General features: G+C 41.7%; 1 protein-coding gene across 1 annotated transcript in view; it reads right to left on the reverse strand.

The window, feature by feature from the left end:
* Positions 1 to 4,707: 4,707 nt before the first annotated feature.
* LOC119512148 overlaps positions 4,708 to 17,071 on the reverse strand; it is a 237,717-nt gene continuing 225,353 nt past the window's right edge. Inside the window, exons 29-30 of the mRNA XM_037806639.1 lie at positions 5,175 to 5,303; positions 4,708 to 4,835 (exon numbers count right to left, since the gene is read on the reverse strand). Of these exons, the coding sequence (XP_037662567.1) occupies positions 4,708 to 4,835; positions 5,175 to 5,303 (257 nt within the window). The remainder of the gene's footprint in view (positions 4,836 to 5,174; positions 5,304 to 17,071) is intronic.

Raw genomic sequence — 17,071 nt, forward strand, 5'->3', positions numbered from 1 at the left:
GATGGTATGGGAAACTAACTTCCGGAACTGAATTCACATCTGTATGCAACATAGCAATGTAATGCTGAACTCCCTGATGCTGAGGGAATTTCAGGCACTGCTGACAGATTCCAGATGAGCAATTCTGTCCTTATTATGCATGATCAAATATCTGACTTTTACAAAATTCTATGAAGCTGCTTTGGAGAAGAGTATGTTTTTTGTTTTTGTCCATTTTTAGGTGTGCATCCTACAACAAGTCATTTTTTTTTGCCCCTAGTCTTATCATCTGTGAAATGGAGAATTGACAACTGCTGTGACTCTCTAAAAGGGTTGATTTAAGAATCAAACCAAATCATGCATGTTGAAGTGAAATGTGTTGAGTGGAAAGTTATTACACTGCTCAGGGCTTCTGTGACTAGAACGGTGAACCCCACTTGCAAGGGCAGAGTGTCCTCTGAATACCCTTCACAGTGTGAGAACATACTGACACATACACTTCAGGGATCATGCCAAACATGGGGATATTTACACTTAAGACCATAAACTTCCATAGATGATGGAAGGTTATATGGAGGACTTTGACAATTCTTTCTTTTACATCTCAAATTTGCCATTGCCCCAAAAGAGTGCTAAAATGATGGGGTATACATTTAATGCAAGCAATAGGCCTTTAGAAATATGAGCCCTTATAAGTTTAAAAAAGATATACTTGCCTTCTTTCACGATGTTCTTTTTACTTGAATTGGCTGCTGTTCTTGCTGTTTCATCAAATATAGGATTATATGGAACTTTGGAGAACCCTTGCCGGAGAATTTCATCTAAAGTAAAATAAACAAAGACATGTTAAAACCAGCAACACAGCATTGAGATACGTTGCTCTATAAGTTGCTAAAGCTGTCTACCAATCCAGTGAATAAATGACACAAAATCAGTGGATATGCGACTTGTTCTTAATACCTTGTCTCAGAAAGGGGAGCTCTGCCAACCTGAATCATTTCTGAAAAATTGTGATTGCACTAGATGTCCTGCACAGTAAACACTGCCCACTAACAATACCCGGCTGGAGAGTTTGCCTCAAATTTCATAGTGTTTAGGGTCATAATTTTCCTATCTTCTGTTGTTATCTAACTCCCTCTCTGAGAATTTCCCCAAGCAGGCCCATAAAATTTCAGTGGAGGCTGTGGGGATACAAATGAACCTTCACAGATTTTATAAATTCCCAAAGTTCTTGATTTAGAAAACCACTGCAATTTTCTCATTTTTTGGAAATATAATTAATATCCATTTCCTGTTAAAGCTTTCCAGTTTCTTACCTCTCCCTGAGTAACAGCAGTTTTACTTTCTCTTCTAGGTCTGCTTTGCTGAGCCACAGAAAATAGTCATCACTAACTGCACCAATTTTGTATTTGTTCTGAGTACTTTTTCAAAGGATATTAGAATTTTAGTGGGTAGTCTATCCGTTTGATGGAATAGGTGCTTATGATAAGGACACATAACAGCAAAACTGAACCAACACTTTCACTAGTAAAATGGACAAAGTTCTCATCAGCCAAGATCCTTTCTTGATGAAAATCTTGACCTATGGTTCCTGAAAATGCTGCCCAACCCAGCACTGCAGTGGTGACCTAACAGGGCCAAGGCCAGCTCTGGGATTCCCTGTGTGGGTGAGTGGGTCCACAGGTGATGGGAGCCTCCCAAACCCAAACTAGATACACATCTTCAGATGGACTTGCTCCCTTCTACACATGGGGGCTGGTGACCTTGGGGTCACCCTCAAGGAAAGAACAAATCCTCTGATTCCTAGACATCAATCCCTGAAAGCCTGTCAGTCAGTTCAGTCAAAACAGATTTCCTGAGGCGTCCTTTACAGAACACACAGAAGAGGAGCTATGCTGCTTTGAATCTGTTTTGTACACCATAAAAGACTAGGTTCTTCTAATACAATCTTGTGGGGGGGCAGACCTATCATGGGTGGGACCTTTTGATTAGATTATTTCCATGGAGATGTGACCCTGCTCATCCAAGCTGGGTCTTCATTAGTTTACTAGAGTCCTTTAGAGAACTCAGGGGGAGAGAGAGAGGTCAGAGCCGACAGAGACCCAGATGCTAGAAGATACAGACAGAAAGATGTTTGGAGATGCTAAGCTAAGAGATGAAGGCTAGAGTTTGCCCTGGAGATGCTCAGTGAGAACCCACAGATGCTTAAAGAGAAAGCCACTGTAATCAGAAGCTGGAAGCAATGCAACTCAGGAGCAAAGGTCCAGCAGATGCCAGCCATGTGCCTTCCCAAATGACAGAGAAGTTCTGCATGCCTTTTCCTAATTGGCATCCAATTTGTAAATCTGTGAACTAATAAACCCCCATTGTAAAAGCCAATCCATTTCTGGTATACTGCATTTCTGCAGCTTTAGCAAACTGGAACAGGAGCAAACCCAGAATTCCTGAAAGGAAGCAGCTCCTGGGAAAGGGCCCATATCACATGTAGAGACGTCCCCTTTCCAAGCAGGAATCAGCAGGCTTCGCTCTGGGATCCCAATCTCTCCCACCCAACAGCTCCTGACCCAGAGAGAAGCATCAGGGCTCACACTTCCTCACAGCCCTTTCTCAGGCCAAAGGTGATCCTCAGTCTTGACCCCTGACCCCACAGCACAGGCGCCAGGCAGGAGAGATTTCACTGGAAATTGGACCCTTCCTTGAGCACACAACTGTAAGTCTAGACCTTTCTGCTCAGGCTCAACTCTCTGCTAAGGAGGACTTCTCTGGGCTTAGATCTTCTCAAATGTGAAATAAGGAACTTGGACTAGGGCAGTGAGTCCCACCTGGAATCACCAGGGGTCTTTAAAAGCTCCTGATGCAAAGGCCCCACCACAGACCACAGACTGATCAGGGCAGCAGGACCAGGGAGCCTATTTGTGGCCACATCCCCAGGGGCGTCTCTTGCTCCTCTAGGGCTGAGACCACAGGAAGGTCTATCCGAGCCCGGCCCTCTCTAACGTGCGCAGAAATCTCCTGAGCACCTTGATAAGGTAGAGGTGCCTCAGCTGGTTGAGGGGGGTCCTGACAGTGTGCAGTTTAACGAGCCCCCAGGCGATGTTGAGGCTGCTGGGGATGAACCACGTCTGAGCAAGTTCCTTCCCAAGATTTATATTCTATGATTCTCTTAATTACTAGGGAATTTGACTTCAGAGGATCTGATTTTAGAGTCACATAAAGCACCTTCCTTCCCCTCAAAGTCCCAAGAGCAGGTCATCTGGGAGAAAAACAAGCATTTCTATTCAAATATAGCATAAATGTTTCACCTGCGGAGGTTACTTACTAAATACTTGAGCCATCGCTTCTGCTGGCTTAATTGAACTTCTGGCAAATTGAGTCTTTTTCAAGGTCTTTCGCTGGAGATAACCTATGGGGAAGTACACCTGAGCTGTGATTAAACATATAGAATGGCTGTGTGAGGAAAAGGGGAGAGAAAAATTGCCGAAATGTGCCCCAGCCTCTTCATTACCCACTGTCGTTCTCTGTTAGGAACTGCAGTAAATGGTGCTGGCACCAAGGATGCTTGTACCCTTGGTCCATTTTGAAGGCAGCACAGGAAGGTGACACGATTTCAATTTTTTCAAAGCAAAGTTATCCCCTCATACAGGAATGATGGCAACAAGGACTGGGACCATGTTAGAAATATGTTGCTTTCTTGTACAGAAGTGGGGAAAGTGCTATCCCCTCCTCTTCACACACCCACGCTCTGAGTCCATATTTGGGATGTAGCTTGGAAGGCCTGTCTGTCCCTATTTGATCTGTTTGTTGCAGAAGGATTTTCGGATTTTGTCATTTACGGATGAAAAGTGAAGGTGCAAAAGGAGTGTACTGGGTCAATGACCTTCACAGGATTGTCCACTGCTTTCTAGACTTGTGCTGACACTCACACGACAATCCATGGATGGGAAAGAAACTGCACTAAATGACTTTGCGACCAGGGAGAGGGTGAGCTGTGTGGGTCAGGCTTCTCTTGAAGGCTCGGGTGTCTCGGTTGTCCTGGCCCTTTATCTTGACGCGCAGGTCAAGACATTCCAGCCCCAGGGGAGGATGGCAACCCCCCCAGGGAGGAGGTACCCTGCCCCAGTGGGCAGGTTGGCAGGGCCCCAGCCCCTTTCTATACCTGAGTCTCACAGAGCACTTGGGATGTGTCTGCAAGTATGCGAAGTTCCAACACAAAACCAGTGACAGGACTGAGTTCCACGTGGTTTCCTGACAGTAATCTGCAGAGATCTTGAGTACTCTGTGCTCACGACAGCGAGACACCATACAGGAAATGGGATGAAAGGCCTGTGTGGTACATGAGCTGTGATTTCAAGGGTGACCACTTTGATCCAGTAAATGACAAGTTCTCTGTTACCAAGACATTGGTGAATCATTAGGAATAAATACACTTAATCACATGACTTAGTGTTTGTCACTAAGTGATCACAATAAAATGTTGTATAAGGCAAACTGTCAAGACAAAGTCAGAAAACATTGATGTTTTATCTGAGTTGTGTGATTTATAAAATGGCTTGGCATGGTAGTTATAAAATGCTTACTTTCAGTTTTATAATTTTAACATGGTTCAAATGCCTACCTTAGCCTGATAACTATATGTCCCTTTTCAATTTTCTTCCTATGGCGTATGCCACCCACTTTAAAAACTCTTTCCCTGCCATTCTGGGCATTTAGGACACACTTGTACAGCTTTTACATATATGGCCAGCTTCTCTGTCTCTGTTTTGGCAGCTCCTCCGTGCTACTATAATCACGTAACCGGTGCCTGCACCGTGATGTGATGGGGAGGAGTGCAGGAAGGCGCTGGGCTGCCCCGAATCCTGCCAGTGACAGAGGCACACGTGCATCTTGAGTGGAGAGTACACACCAAGCTAGAGCGACGTGTGAACCAACATCGCAAGGTTGGAACGTGTCCTCTGAACATCCACGAGAGTGAGAGAACTTGCCTGACGTGCACTTCAGGGAACACTCCAAATACAAAGAAATTTTCACTTTAGACCATAGACTTTCCATAGCAGAGGGAAGGTTTTATGGAAGGTTTTGGATATTTCTTTATTTTACACATCAATTGCATTTCGCACCAGTACTGTAAAGAATGCTACCAATGATGGGGGTAAATACATTTAATACAATAAATAGGCCCTTAGAAATTTATGTACGTGTAAGTAAAAACATATACTTGCTTGGTTTCATGATCTTCTTTGAAGTTGATTTGGCTGCTGAACTTGTTGTTTCCTCAAATTTGGGATTATATGGAACTTTAGAGGTTGCATGCCCTAGAAATTCATCTAAAGTAAAGCAAAACAAAGGCATGTTAATACCAGCAATACAGCATTGAGATATTTAGTTCTGTAAGTACCTAGAGCTGTCTATGAAAACAGTGAATATAAATGGCACAAAATCAATGGCTATGTGACTTTTATATTCCAAAATACCTTGTCTCGGGAAGGGGCGCTCCACCAAACCAACTCATTTCTGAAAAACTGCGATTGCACAAGGCATCCTGCACAGGAAACAACTGCCCACTAATAACACCCTGGCCAGAAATTTTGCCACAAATCTCATGGTTCTTAGGGTCATAAATTTCCTACCTTCTTTTCATGTCATTCTGGTCCCATCTCTGAGACTTACCCCAAGCTGTCCCCAAGAAAAGAGGTGGCAGTTTTGGGAGCAGAAAGGAAGTGTAACAGATTTTTTGAGCCCAGCAAGCTCTCTGTTCATAAAAACCATTACTAACTTTCACGGACACATTAAAAAAATATATATTAATTTCTCATCCCTTTTGTTTTACATTTTTGTTGTGGTAAATATACATTAACATGAAATCACTTTAACCATTTTGAAGTGCACAATTCTGAGATATTAAGTACACTGACAAGGTTGTATAACTTTCACCAACCTCCATTTCCCGAATATTTTCATCATTTTGAAAAGAAACTCTGTATCCGTTTGGGAAATACGACCCATCCCCACCTCATCACCATCTCATGGTGAGCACTATTCTGCTTTCTGACCTTGTGAACTGCCATTCCACACACCTCATACACGTAGAATCACACCATCTTCATCCCCTTGTGAGCAGTATACTTCACTTAGCATAGTGTTCTCAAGGTTCATCTTTTTATGGTGGAATAATACCCCCTTTGTGTGTGTATAGTGCATTTTGCTTGCCCACTTTACTGATGGACACTTGGGTTGTTGCCACCTTTGACCACTGAGAAAAGGCAGCTTGAGCACCGATGTACCAGGATCTGTCTGAGTCCATTATTTCAAATCTTTCCAGTACATATGCAGAAGTGGGAGGCCATGTCACATGGATGTTCTATGATCATCCTGAACAGCTGCATCACTTTACATCCTCACTTACAAGGATGAAGTTTCCAATTGCTCTACATCCACTCCAAAATGTGTTATTTTCCATTTCCTTAAAAACTACCCACCTAGTGGGTTTGATGTTGTATCTCACTGTGGTTTTGATTTGCATGTCCCTAATGGCTGATGATGTTGAGCATCTTTTCATGTGCTTTCAAAAGATGTTTCTCTTCGCCCATTTTTTGGGGGGGCTTAAAACACAAATTTCTTGTCTTAAACTTCTGGTTTCATAAGTCCAACACAGATCTCACTGGGATAAAATCAGAGTATCAGCAGAGTTGGGTTCCTTTCTAAAGACTCGAGGACAGAATCTGTTTTCCTGCCTTTGTCAGGTTTTAGAGGCCAACTCCATTCCTCCTTGGCTTGTGGCTCCTTGCTCCATATTCAAAGCTAACAACACAGCATCTCCATCTCTGCTTCCATCGTCATACTTTTCTCTGCTTCTTTCTTCCACTGCAAGGAGCCCTGGATTATACAGAACCTGTCCAGATAATCCAGGACAATCTCCCTATTTTAAGGTCCATTGATCAGCAAACTTAATTTCATCTGCAATCTTAATTACCCTGTGCCATGTAACCCAACATGTTCACAGACTCTGGGGAGGAGGACATGGACATAAGAGGGGAGGGTTATTGCTCCGTTTATGACAACATATGAAATTTAGAATCAGCTTGTCTATTTCTACAAAAGTCTAATAAGATTTTGATTGGAATTTGTCAGTTAGAAGAGAGACACATGTTATTGTCTCCAAGGAGGATCTCACTGCATGGAGGCTAGCAGGGAACATAGCAAAGCCAGCCTCCCGGAACAGCAGTCCGAGGGTCCCGACCCATGCTCTGGTTAGCAGCCCTTGGGGTCTCCAACAAAAGCACGACTCGCTCAGGCACTGGCTGGAATGACGCTGACTCACAGAGAGGAGACGGCGCGGGCTCAGCTTTCACTGCAGGTGTCGGACCCACGGCCAGCAGGTCCCTTCTGCTTCTGGGGCAGGAAGATGGTCCACACACGCCTCTTGTGCTGCAGGGGAAGGACTCTGTGCCCTCCCGACCAGGAACAGACACAGAGCAGGGGTGGGCCAGGTACATAAAACATAAATACTCAGTCTGGGAAGGTTTATATGTGTTCAGGGCAAACGGGGAAGGAAGACACAGGCAGACCTGTAACTGATGTGGGGTGTGCTTTACGTCCAGATGCCCCTAGAAGGGAGTCAGCCCACAGTGCTCATCCCACCCTAGGAGTCAGGCCAACACTTCCAGTCTTGAGTACAGGGTTTCCTTGTGGGGCACGCGGAGAGGTGGAAGGTCGTTTCTGGCTTCCACAGAATTGCAGAGATCTGTAGAATACTTGAGGGAGAACTGACCAGTTAAAATAGTGACTCTTCCAACCCACGAACAGGATAGATCCCTCCATTTATTGAGGTCTTCTCTAATTTCTCACAGCAATGTTTTCTGGTTTTCAATATATCAAGCCATGCCCATCTTTTGTCATATTTATCCTGAAAGTATTTAATATGTGTTCATGTTACTAATAATATTTAAAAAAATGCAATAGATTTTTTAATATTGATCTTCTATATTACAGTCTTGCAAAACTCGATTATTAATTCTGAGCTTTTTAAAATTCCATCAGATTTTCCCCATAGGCCATCATGTAATCTGTGAATAAAGACTGTTTTACTTCTCCATTCCAGCCTGGATGTCTTCTTTCTCTTTTTTGCCTGATTTCCCTGGCTAGAACTCCAATACAATGCTGACTAGAAATAATGAGAGGGGACATTGTCTTGTTCTTGATCCTAGGAGGAAAGATTTCAGTCTCTGATCATTAGCATGATGTTAGCTACAGGTTTTTAAAGGTGCCCTTTATCAAGTTGAGGAAGATTGCTGAGAGTTGTTACGAGGAATGGATGTTGATTTTGTCCACTGATTTTTCTGTATCTATTGAATATTCACATGGTATTTCATTTTCAGTTTGTTAAGATGCATTACATCGATTTGTGTGTGTGTGTGTGTGGGTGGGTGAGTGTGTGTGTGTTTTAAGATATATCCTGTCAGTGAGACAGGATAGAAATTTTATGGAAAAAGTGTTTCAAGGGTTTATCCAAAGTCAAAGAGAAATAAATATATTGATTGCTTTTTAAATGTTCAACCAACTTTGCATTCCTTGATGAACTACACTTGGTCATGATGTAGTATCCTTTTTATACATGTTAGATAATCTGTTTTTATACATGTTAGATAATCTGTTGGATTCAATCTGCTAATCTTTGGTTAGAATGTTTGCATCCATATTCATGTGGGATAATGATCTGAAGTTTTCTTTTCTTACAATGTCTTTGTTTTATCATCAGGGCCATGCTGGTCTCATGCGATGAGTGTGGTAGTGTTCCCTCCTCTTCAATTTTCTAGAAAATTTGCATATATTTTGTCTCATTTTTTCCTTAAATGATTGGTAGGATTCACTAGTGAAGCTATCTGGAACTATACTCTTCTTTGGGGGAAGGTGTTTCACTACAAAAAAACTGCTTATGCCATTGAGCTTGGTTTTCTTTTGTTTTCTTTCTCATCCCCTCCTAGGAGTCAGGTCACCACATCTAGTCCTGAGTAGAATGACTCCATTACTGCCTTTTTACAATTCTGTTGACTTCATAGTGTACCATTTTGATTCCCTACTTCTTTCCTTTTCTCCATATTTGTAAGTTATTTTCCTAATGTTTGTAATTGGGAACTACAAGAAATATCTTAAACTTATAACAACATGTCTGTACATCACCAACTTAATTTCTGTAGTGTACAAGAGCTCCACTTGTATTCTATTCCACTACTCCTTTGTAAAGCATTATCTCAAATAACACCTTGATACATTCTGTTCCATTAACATAGATTTAATTGCTGTGTCACACATTTGCCTTTAAATCATAAACAAGAAAAGGCAGTTACAAACCAAAATTACAAGAATGCAGGACTTTATATTTACCTACATAGTTACTTTCTTCTCTGTTCTTTATTTCTTTGTATGGCATCAAGTTGCTGTCTAGTGTCCTTTTATTTCAGCCTGAAGGACTCCCTTTAACATATCTTCAATGGCAAGTCTTCTGCTAATAAACTCATACAACTTTTATTATCTGGAAATGTCTGAATCTCTCATTCATTCTTGAAGGATAAGTTTGCCAGATACAGAATTCTTGGTTGACAGTATTTTCTTACAGGACTTTATGTCATCCCCCTGCCAAATGATCTTTAAGGTTTCTGATTAAAAGCTGGCTGTTATTCCTTTTGTAGGTCCCTTGTACATGATGATTCTTTCTTGCTTGCTGCTTTATACATTCTCTACTTGTCTTTGAGTTTTGACAATTTGAATATTAATGTGTCATAGTGTAACTCTCTTGATCTATCTACCTGGAAGCAAGTAGCTTCTTAGATGTGTACATTCATCCCTTCCATCAGATATAAGAAGTTCTCAGTCATTATTTCTTCCCCTTTTATCTCTCTCTCTTGTCCTTCAGTGATTCCTATGATGCATATGTTTATACAGTTAATGATGTCCCATAGGACCCACAGACCATGTCCATTTTTCTTCATTTTTTTCCTTTCTGCTCCTCAGTCTGGATAATTTCAAGTGTCTTATTTTCAAGTTCACTGACACTCTTTTGCACTCTGAAATTAGCTGTAGAACCCCTCAAGTGAGGTTTTCATTTCAACAATTGTACCTTTCAGCTCCAGAATTTGTTTGGTTCCTGCTTATATTTTCTATCTCTTCATTTTGTTCAGGAAAAGTTTTCCAAATTCCCTTTACTTCTTTTCTATGGTTTCCTTTAGTTCATGGAACACGTTTAAGACAGTTCATTTAATGTCTTTGCAAAACTTCCATTGTATGAGCTTCTCAGGGATGGTTGCTATCAAACATTTTTATTCTATAAATGGGTCATACTTTTTTGTTTCTTTGTAAATCTTATTTTTGCTTGAGAACAGTACATTCAGAGCATTATGTTATGGCAAATACTGATATCTAATTCTCCAACTCTTCAGCCGTTTCTGAATTTTTTTCCTTGTTGAAGGTTGCAGCTGTCAGTTCATGACTCTTACAAGCTATTTTTCCTCCCGAACTGGACAGGGAAAAATAGTTACTGTTTCCTTAGATCACTTCCATAGCCTGAGGCATCAGTGTTGGTGCATGAAAAAGAGGACTATCTCTGGGCTGGCCCCTTGGCAATCAAAAGCAGAGAGCAGGCATCAGATGACACACCCCTCGTTTTTGGAGGGCAAAGCCCATACTGCCTACCCAGGACTGAAGTCCCCATAATTATCTGCCTCAATCTTGGGGATAGGGAATGGCAGAATCCATATGGAAGGTGGAGGTCATCCACATTTACTGATATCTGCAAGTTTCATTACCCAGTGTTCCCTGGATGGTGGAAGAGTTCCACTAGATTCCAGAGTTTCAAAATAGTGATGCAGGCAATTCCTCCCAGATCCATAGTTGTTTTGGTAGAGGACTGATTCTTGGAATTTGCTGTTCCACCACACCTTACCACAGTAAAGATGGCAGAACATCTTACTGTGTAAAGCTTTCAGATTTTTACCTCTCACTATGAGAGAGGAGTTTTCTTCCCTTTCTAAGTTTCTTTTGCTTGTCCACAGAACAATATCAACACAAGTTACATTGATTTTTCATTTCTTCTGCATCATTTTTCAGAGTATGTTGCAGTTTGGTGGGTGGTCTTCACAAAGATGCAAAAGTTGCTTTTGTTAGCAACACATTTCACAAAAAATTAACCATCAGATTCACTAGTAAATGATGAGTTCTCATCAACAGTCCCCTTCTTGAAGAATGTGTTCACCTGAAAATGTTGCTCAGTCAGAACACAGCACTGTGTTGGTCACTTGACAGTACAAGGCTGACTCTGACAAGGTGCTGTGCAGGTTAGTAGGTCCATGTGTGACGGGCGCCTCCCAAAACCAAATCTGACCAACATATTCATAAGGACTCAACTCCCTTTTACTGTGGGGCTCTATTCAGAGAGATTCAGATCCCCTACAAGGATGAGAAAAACTTTTCTGATTCCTACATGTAATTACTGAAAACATGGAGAATGAGACACAAGAATTATCTAGATCAATTCATCATTCAATCAGACTCAACTATCAATCAATCTGCCAGACAACGTAGATTTTCCAAGGCCTTTTTACATGACACATGGAAGAGAAGCAAACCCAGAATTCCTGAGAGGAGGCAGCTCCAGAGAAAGGGCCCAAATCATGTGTACAGGCATCTCCTTTCCAAGCAGGCATTGCTCTGGGATCCCAACCCCACCCACCCAACAGCTCTTGACCCATGGAGAACCATCAGGGCTCAGAATTCCTCATGGCCCTTTCTCAGGTCAAAGGCAATCCTCGTCTCAACACCTGACCCCACAGCACAGGCACCAGATAGGAAATATTTCACTGGAAATTGGACCTTCCCTCGAGCAAAGAGCTGTGGGTCTGGAACATTCTACTAGGGCTAAGTTCTCTGCTAAAGCAGACTTCTCTGGGCCTTCGATCTTCTCAAATGTAACATGAGAGACCTGGAACAGGGCAGTGAGACCCACCTAGAATGACCTACAGGATTTTAAATCCCCCCTGATCACGGAACCTGTCACTGAGGACCATGCCTGGGAGCCTGTTTGTGGAAATCTCTCCAGGGGAATCTCATGCTCCTTTAGGGCTGAGCCGAAGAAAAGGCTGTCTGAGCCTCAGAGCCTGGCTGTCTCTAACTTGTGCAGAAATCTCCTGGGCATCATGCTGGTGGCAGATGTGACTCAGCTCATTGAGGGGTCTGATACTCTGCGCTTTTAATAGGTTCACACTCCTGGTACATACAGCACTCTTGGAGGATTGAGGAACTTTCCAAGTTTTATATTCCATGTTTTAATTTCATAAGAGTTTGAAACACAGTGGAACAGTTCCAGCCTCAAGGCAAAGCACGTTCCTTTGCCTCAAAGCAACAGGAGCAGGTTACCTGGGAGAAAACATTTAAAAACAAGGAATTCTTTTCAAATTCAGAATAATTTGGGTTAAGGGGGTTACTTACCAAATATTTTAGTAAAGTCGTTCTGCTGGTTCTTTAAATTTGAGGCAAATTTAGTATACCTCACGGCCTTTTGCTGGGGGTAACCTAAGGGAGATAACCCTGAGCTGTGGTTAAATCTTTCACTTGACTGTACGTATTCCTCTATAAATATACTGTATTGCCTGGTGTATCGACAGCAGCATTGTGGAACAGCCCTGCCTGGGAAGGGCACAGGACATGGAGTTCCTCCCCAGCCCAAGATCAGTGTGACCCTGGGCAGTAAAGGCTACAGTATAGGGCTTTGTTCTCTCTGCTGCGGACTGTGGGAAGGATGTCAACTCACAGAACGGTTGTGTATAAGGGTGGGGGAAGATCAAATTCGTCAGGAAGATGTGTACACTGAAAAGTGCCCTACCCTTATGAGTCACGAGTATTATCAAATTTGAACTGCAGTAAATGAAGGTGGCTCCAAGGACAGTTAGGCTCACTCCTCCATTTTGACAAAGCAAGAAATATGCTGCACATTGCAGTTTGTTTAAGGCAAAACTTGTCCCTTCTTAAGGATGATGCCAACATGGGGTGACTTTGATCAGTTTCGATATAAGTGGCTTTTTGTTTTGCAGGAGGACAAATCCTATTGCATACTCTGCACTCATAGATTTTTGTGTCTATATTCAGGAGAGGTCTCAGAGGGCCTGAGTCTGTCTTTACTTGACATGGTTTTAAGCAAAAGGAATTTATGATTTTTTCATTTATTGATGAGAATGAAAGTGTAAAGGGGAATGAACTTGGTCAACGAGATGTCATAGGAACCTGTACTAACTTCAGGGCTGATGTACTAATTGCCAGACTGATGCTGAATCTCAGACTGATTCATCATGAGTAAGAATTAATTGTGGTAAGTGTTTGTAGCAACCTATGGGTATTTGAGTTATATTTTCAGGGTCATGATGTCTCAGGGTGAGGTCAAGTCCAGGCCTTTATTCTAGCCTCCAAGTGAGTGGCCAAACTGACCAGGAAGTAGGAACCCATCCCCACTGAGCAGATTGGCAGGGCCCCAGCCCCTTCCTATGCTGAGTGCCACAGAGCACTCAGGAAGTATCTGCAAGGATGTGAAGTTCCAACACAACACCAGTGTCAGAGCTGATTTTCACATGGTTTACTGACAATCTGCAGAGCTACTGAGGGATCTGTGCTCAGGACAGCTACACACTGTACAGGGATACTGGTAGGAGGCCTTGGTGGTGAATGGCCAATGGTCAAAATACAAAGTTTTAAATTACTAAGATGCTGGTTAATTATTAGGTAGGAATACACTTAATCATGCACAGTGTGCTAAAAATGGACTGGCCATCCTGTGTCACCCAATGAGCATGATAAAACATTAGTAAAGACATAGGCATTGTTGGAGATTAAATCACATCCCCACAAGTCATGATCAACTTTAATACCAGGTGCTGTCAGTGAGAACTCATTTGGAATAAGGATGTTTGAAGACCTTACTGACAAGAGGCCAAATAGAATCAGGGTGAGCCTTAATCCAATATGAGTGGAGTCAGAAGGAAAGGAAATTTAGAGGTGAAAGGGAAAGCCACAGGCGAAGTACAAAGATGACAGATTGTCATGAGACAGAGTCTGAGAGTGGCTGCCTATAAGCCACCACCAGAACACAAAGTCCCAGGAGAAAGCACGGCCGTCCGTTACCTTGATTTTACACATATACCCTCCACAGCCCTAAGACAATAAATTCCTGTTGTTGAAGCCAACTGCTTTGTGGGATCTGTTGTAGCATCCCAGACAAACAAGACCATCATCAAGAAAATGCAGTAAAATACCATGTTTATCTTAATCTTGCTGTTTATAAAATACAATGGCAATGGTCGTTCTTTGTAAAGCTATTTACTTGTCTTTTACTTAACAAATCAAATTTTATTTAACAGGCAGAAATGCCTGCCTTCCCCCCAAAATTACTTATCCTTTTTCAATTTTCTTCCTAATTCACATACATCCAACTGTTTTAGAGTCCTAGGCTGCTTAACACAGATACCCTGAAATGGGTTGGCTTAAACAATGGAAATTTATTAGCTTACAGTTCAAGGCCAAGAAAATGAACACTCCAGGCATTATCAAGGCAATGCTTTCTTTCTGCAAACTGGCTGCCCTCAACCCTTGGCTCCCCTGCCACATGGCAAGGCACACGACAGTGTCTGCTGGTCTCTCCCTTCTCCTATGGGTTTCACTGCTCTCAACTTCTTCCTTCCATGGTGTGCTCTCCCTCTCTCCCTCTCTTTTTTCCTCTCCCTCCCTCTCTCTCTCATCCTCTCTCTTTCTCTTCACTTGTTTTATAAAGAGCTCCAGTAAATAGGATTAAGTTTCATCCTGAATGAGGTAGGTCAAACCTTAACAAAGTAGCCTCAAGAGAAGATACTACTTGCAATGGGTTTACACCCACAGGAATGGACTACATTTAAACCATTTTTTTTTTCCTTTGGGGTACATACAGCTTCAAACCACCATATCACCTTAAAACTTTTCCTTGCCATTTTGGGCATGTTGGGGCTCACTTTTCTCCAGAGGTGGCCAACTTATTTCTCTCAGTTTTGGCCTTTGAGCACCAGAAGAAAAGCAAGAGTCTGCTTTGCTCCCCACTGCAAATATAATTAAATAGGCTAACGCCTGCAAGGTGGGGTGATGGGGAGGCACATGGGAAGGCCGGGCTTTCCCAAGCCCTGTCAGCTGCTGGAGTTCGCATGCACGCTGAACTGACAAGTGCATTTGAGTGATAGTCATTATATCAGCCAGGGCTTGTGTTATCAGGAACTTGCAAAGTTCGATCTTGTCTCTAAACATCAACCAGAACTTGAAAACCTGTCTTACATAAGCACTTCAGGGATGACCACAAAATACAGGGATATTTACTTTAGGCCATAGACTTCCAGAGGATTTTGAACATTTCTTTTTTTTGTATTTTTTTCCCTAGAAGTACATATATTGGTAAAACTATGTGGCAATACATTAGTTACAAAAAAATAATCCTTCAGAAGTTTGTGTACTTGTAAGTAAAAACATATACTTGCTTGGTTTCATGATGTTCTTTGTAGTTGCTTTGACTGCTAAACTTTTTGCTTCATCAAATTTAGGATTATACGGAACTTTAGTGGATGCATGCCCTAGAATTTCATCTCAAGTAAAGTAAAACAAAGGCATGTTAATACAAGCAATACAGCATTGAGATATTTTGCTCTATAAATATCTAGAGCTGTCTATGAATACAGTGAATAAATGGCAGAAAATCAATGGATATGTGACTTTTTGTTCTAAAATACCATGCCTCAGGAAGGGGAGCTTGGCCAACACAAATCGTTTCTGAAAAATTGTGATTCCATTAGAAGTCCTGCACAGTAAACATTGCCCACTAACGATACCTGGCCAGAAACATTTCCAGAAACCTCATGGCGTTTAGGGTCATAATTCTCCTACCTTCTTTTCATGTCATTCTGGCCCTGTCTCTCAGACTTTCCCCTAGGTGTCCCAGAGGAATTAGGTGAAGGTTTTGGGGGTCAAAAGGAAGCATAACAGATTTTATGAGTCCAGCAAGCACTTTGTTCATAAAAACCATTGCTAATTTTTCATGGTCACATTTAAAAATATATATTAATTTCTCATCCCCTTTGTTTTACATTTTTATTGTGGTAAATATATATCAACATGAAATTACTTTAACCATTTTGAAGTATACAATTCTGTGACATTATCCTACATTGACAAAGTTGTGTAAGTTTCACCAAGCTTCATTTCCAGAATATTTCTTCACATTGAACAGAAACTCTGTATCCATTTGGGAAAAAAAAATCCATCCCCACTTTATCACCATCTCTCGGTAACCAATATTTCGCATTCTCTCTCTGTGAATTGCCATTCTACTTACATCATGTAAGTGGAATCATTCCATTTTTGTCCTTTTTGAGTGGTATATTTCACTCAACATAATGTTTTCAAGGTTCATCCCATTGTTTGTGTATATGGCATTTTGCTTACTCACTTTATTTTATTTTTACCCACTTTTTACATAGAAGTGGGAGGCCACATCACATGGATATTCTTGTTCAACTTTCTGAGGAACCTTCAAACTTTTCTACCACACCTGCGCTACTTTATATTTCCACTTACAATAGATGAAGGCTCCTGGTATTCTATATACATTCAAACATTGTTATTCCAAATTTTCTTAAAACTAGCCATCTAATGGTTGTTGAATGGTATCTCATTGTTTTGATTTGCATTTCCCTAATGGCTAATGATGTTGAGCATCTTTTCATGTGCTTTCAAAGAGATGTTTATTCAGTCCTTTGCCCATTTTCTTCAGTGCCTTAACTACAAATTTATTATCTTACACTTCTTTGTTTCAAAGGTCCAACAAAGATCTCACTGGGCTAAAATCAAAGTATCAGCAGGGTTGTGTTCCTTTCTGAAGACTCTAGGACAGAATCTTTTTCCTGCTTTGCCAGTTTTTAGAGGCCAACTCTGTTCCTTCGCTTGTGGCCCCTCGCTCCATCTTCAAAGGCAACAAAACAGCATCTCCGTCTCTGCTTCCATTGTCTTAGCTTTCTCTAGTTCTTTCTTCTATTGTAAGGAC

This window comes from Choloepus didactylus, chromosome 17 (assembly GCF_015220235.1).
Source record: "Choloepus didactylus isolate mChoDid1 chromosome 17, mChoDid1.pri, whole genome shotgun sequence".
Classification (NCBI taxonomy): domain Eukaryota; kingdom Metazoa; phylum Chordata; class Mammalia; order Pilosa; family Megalonychidae; genus Choloepus; species Choloepus didactylus.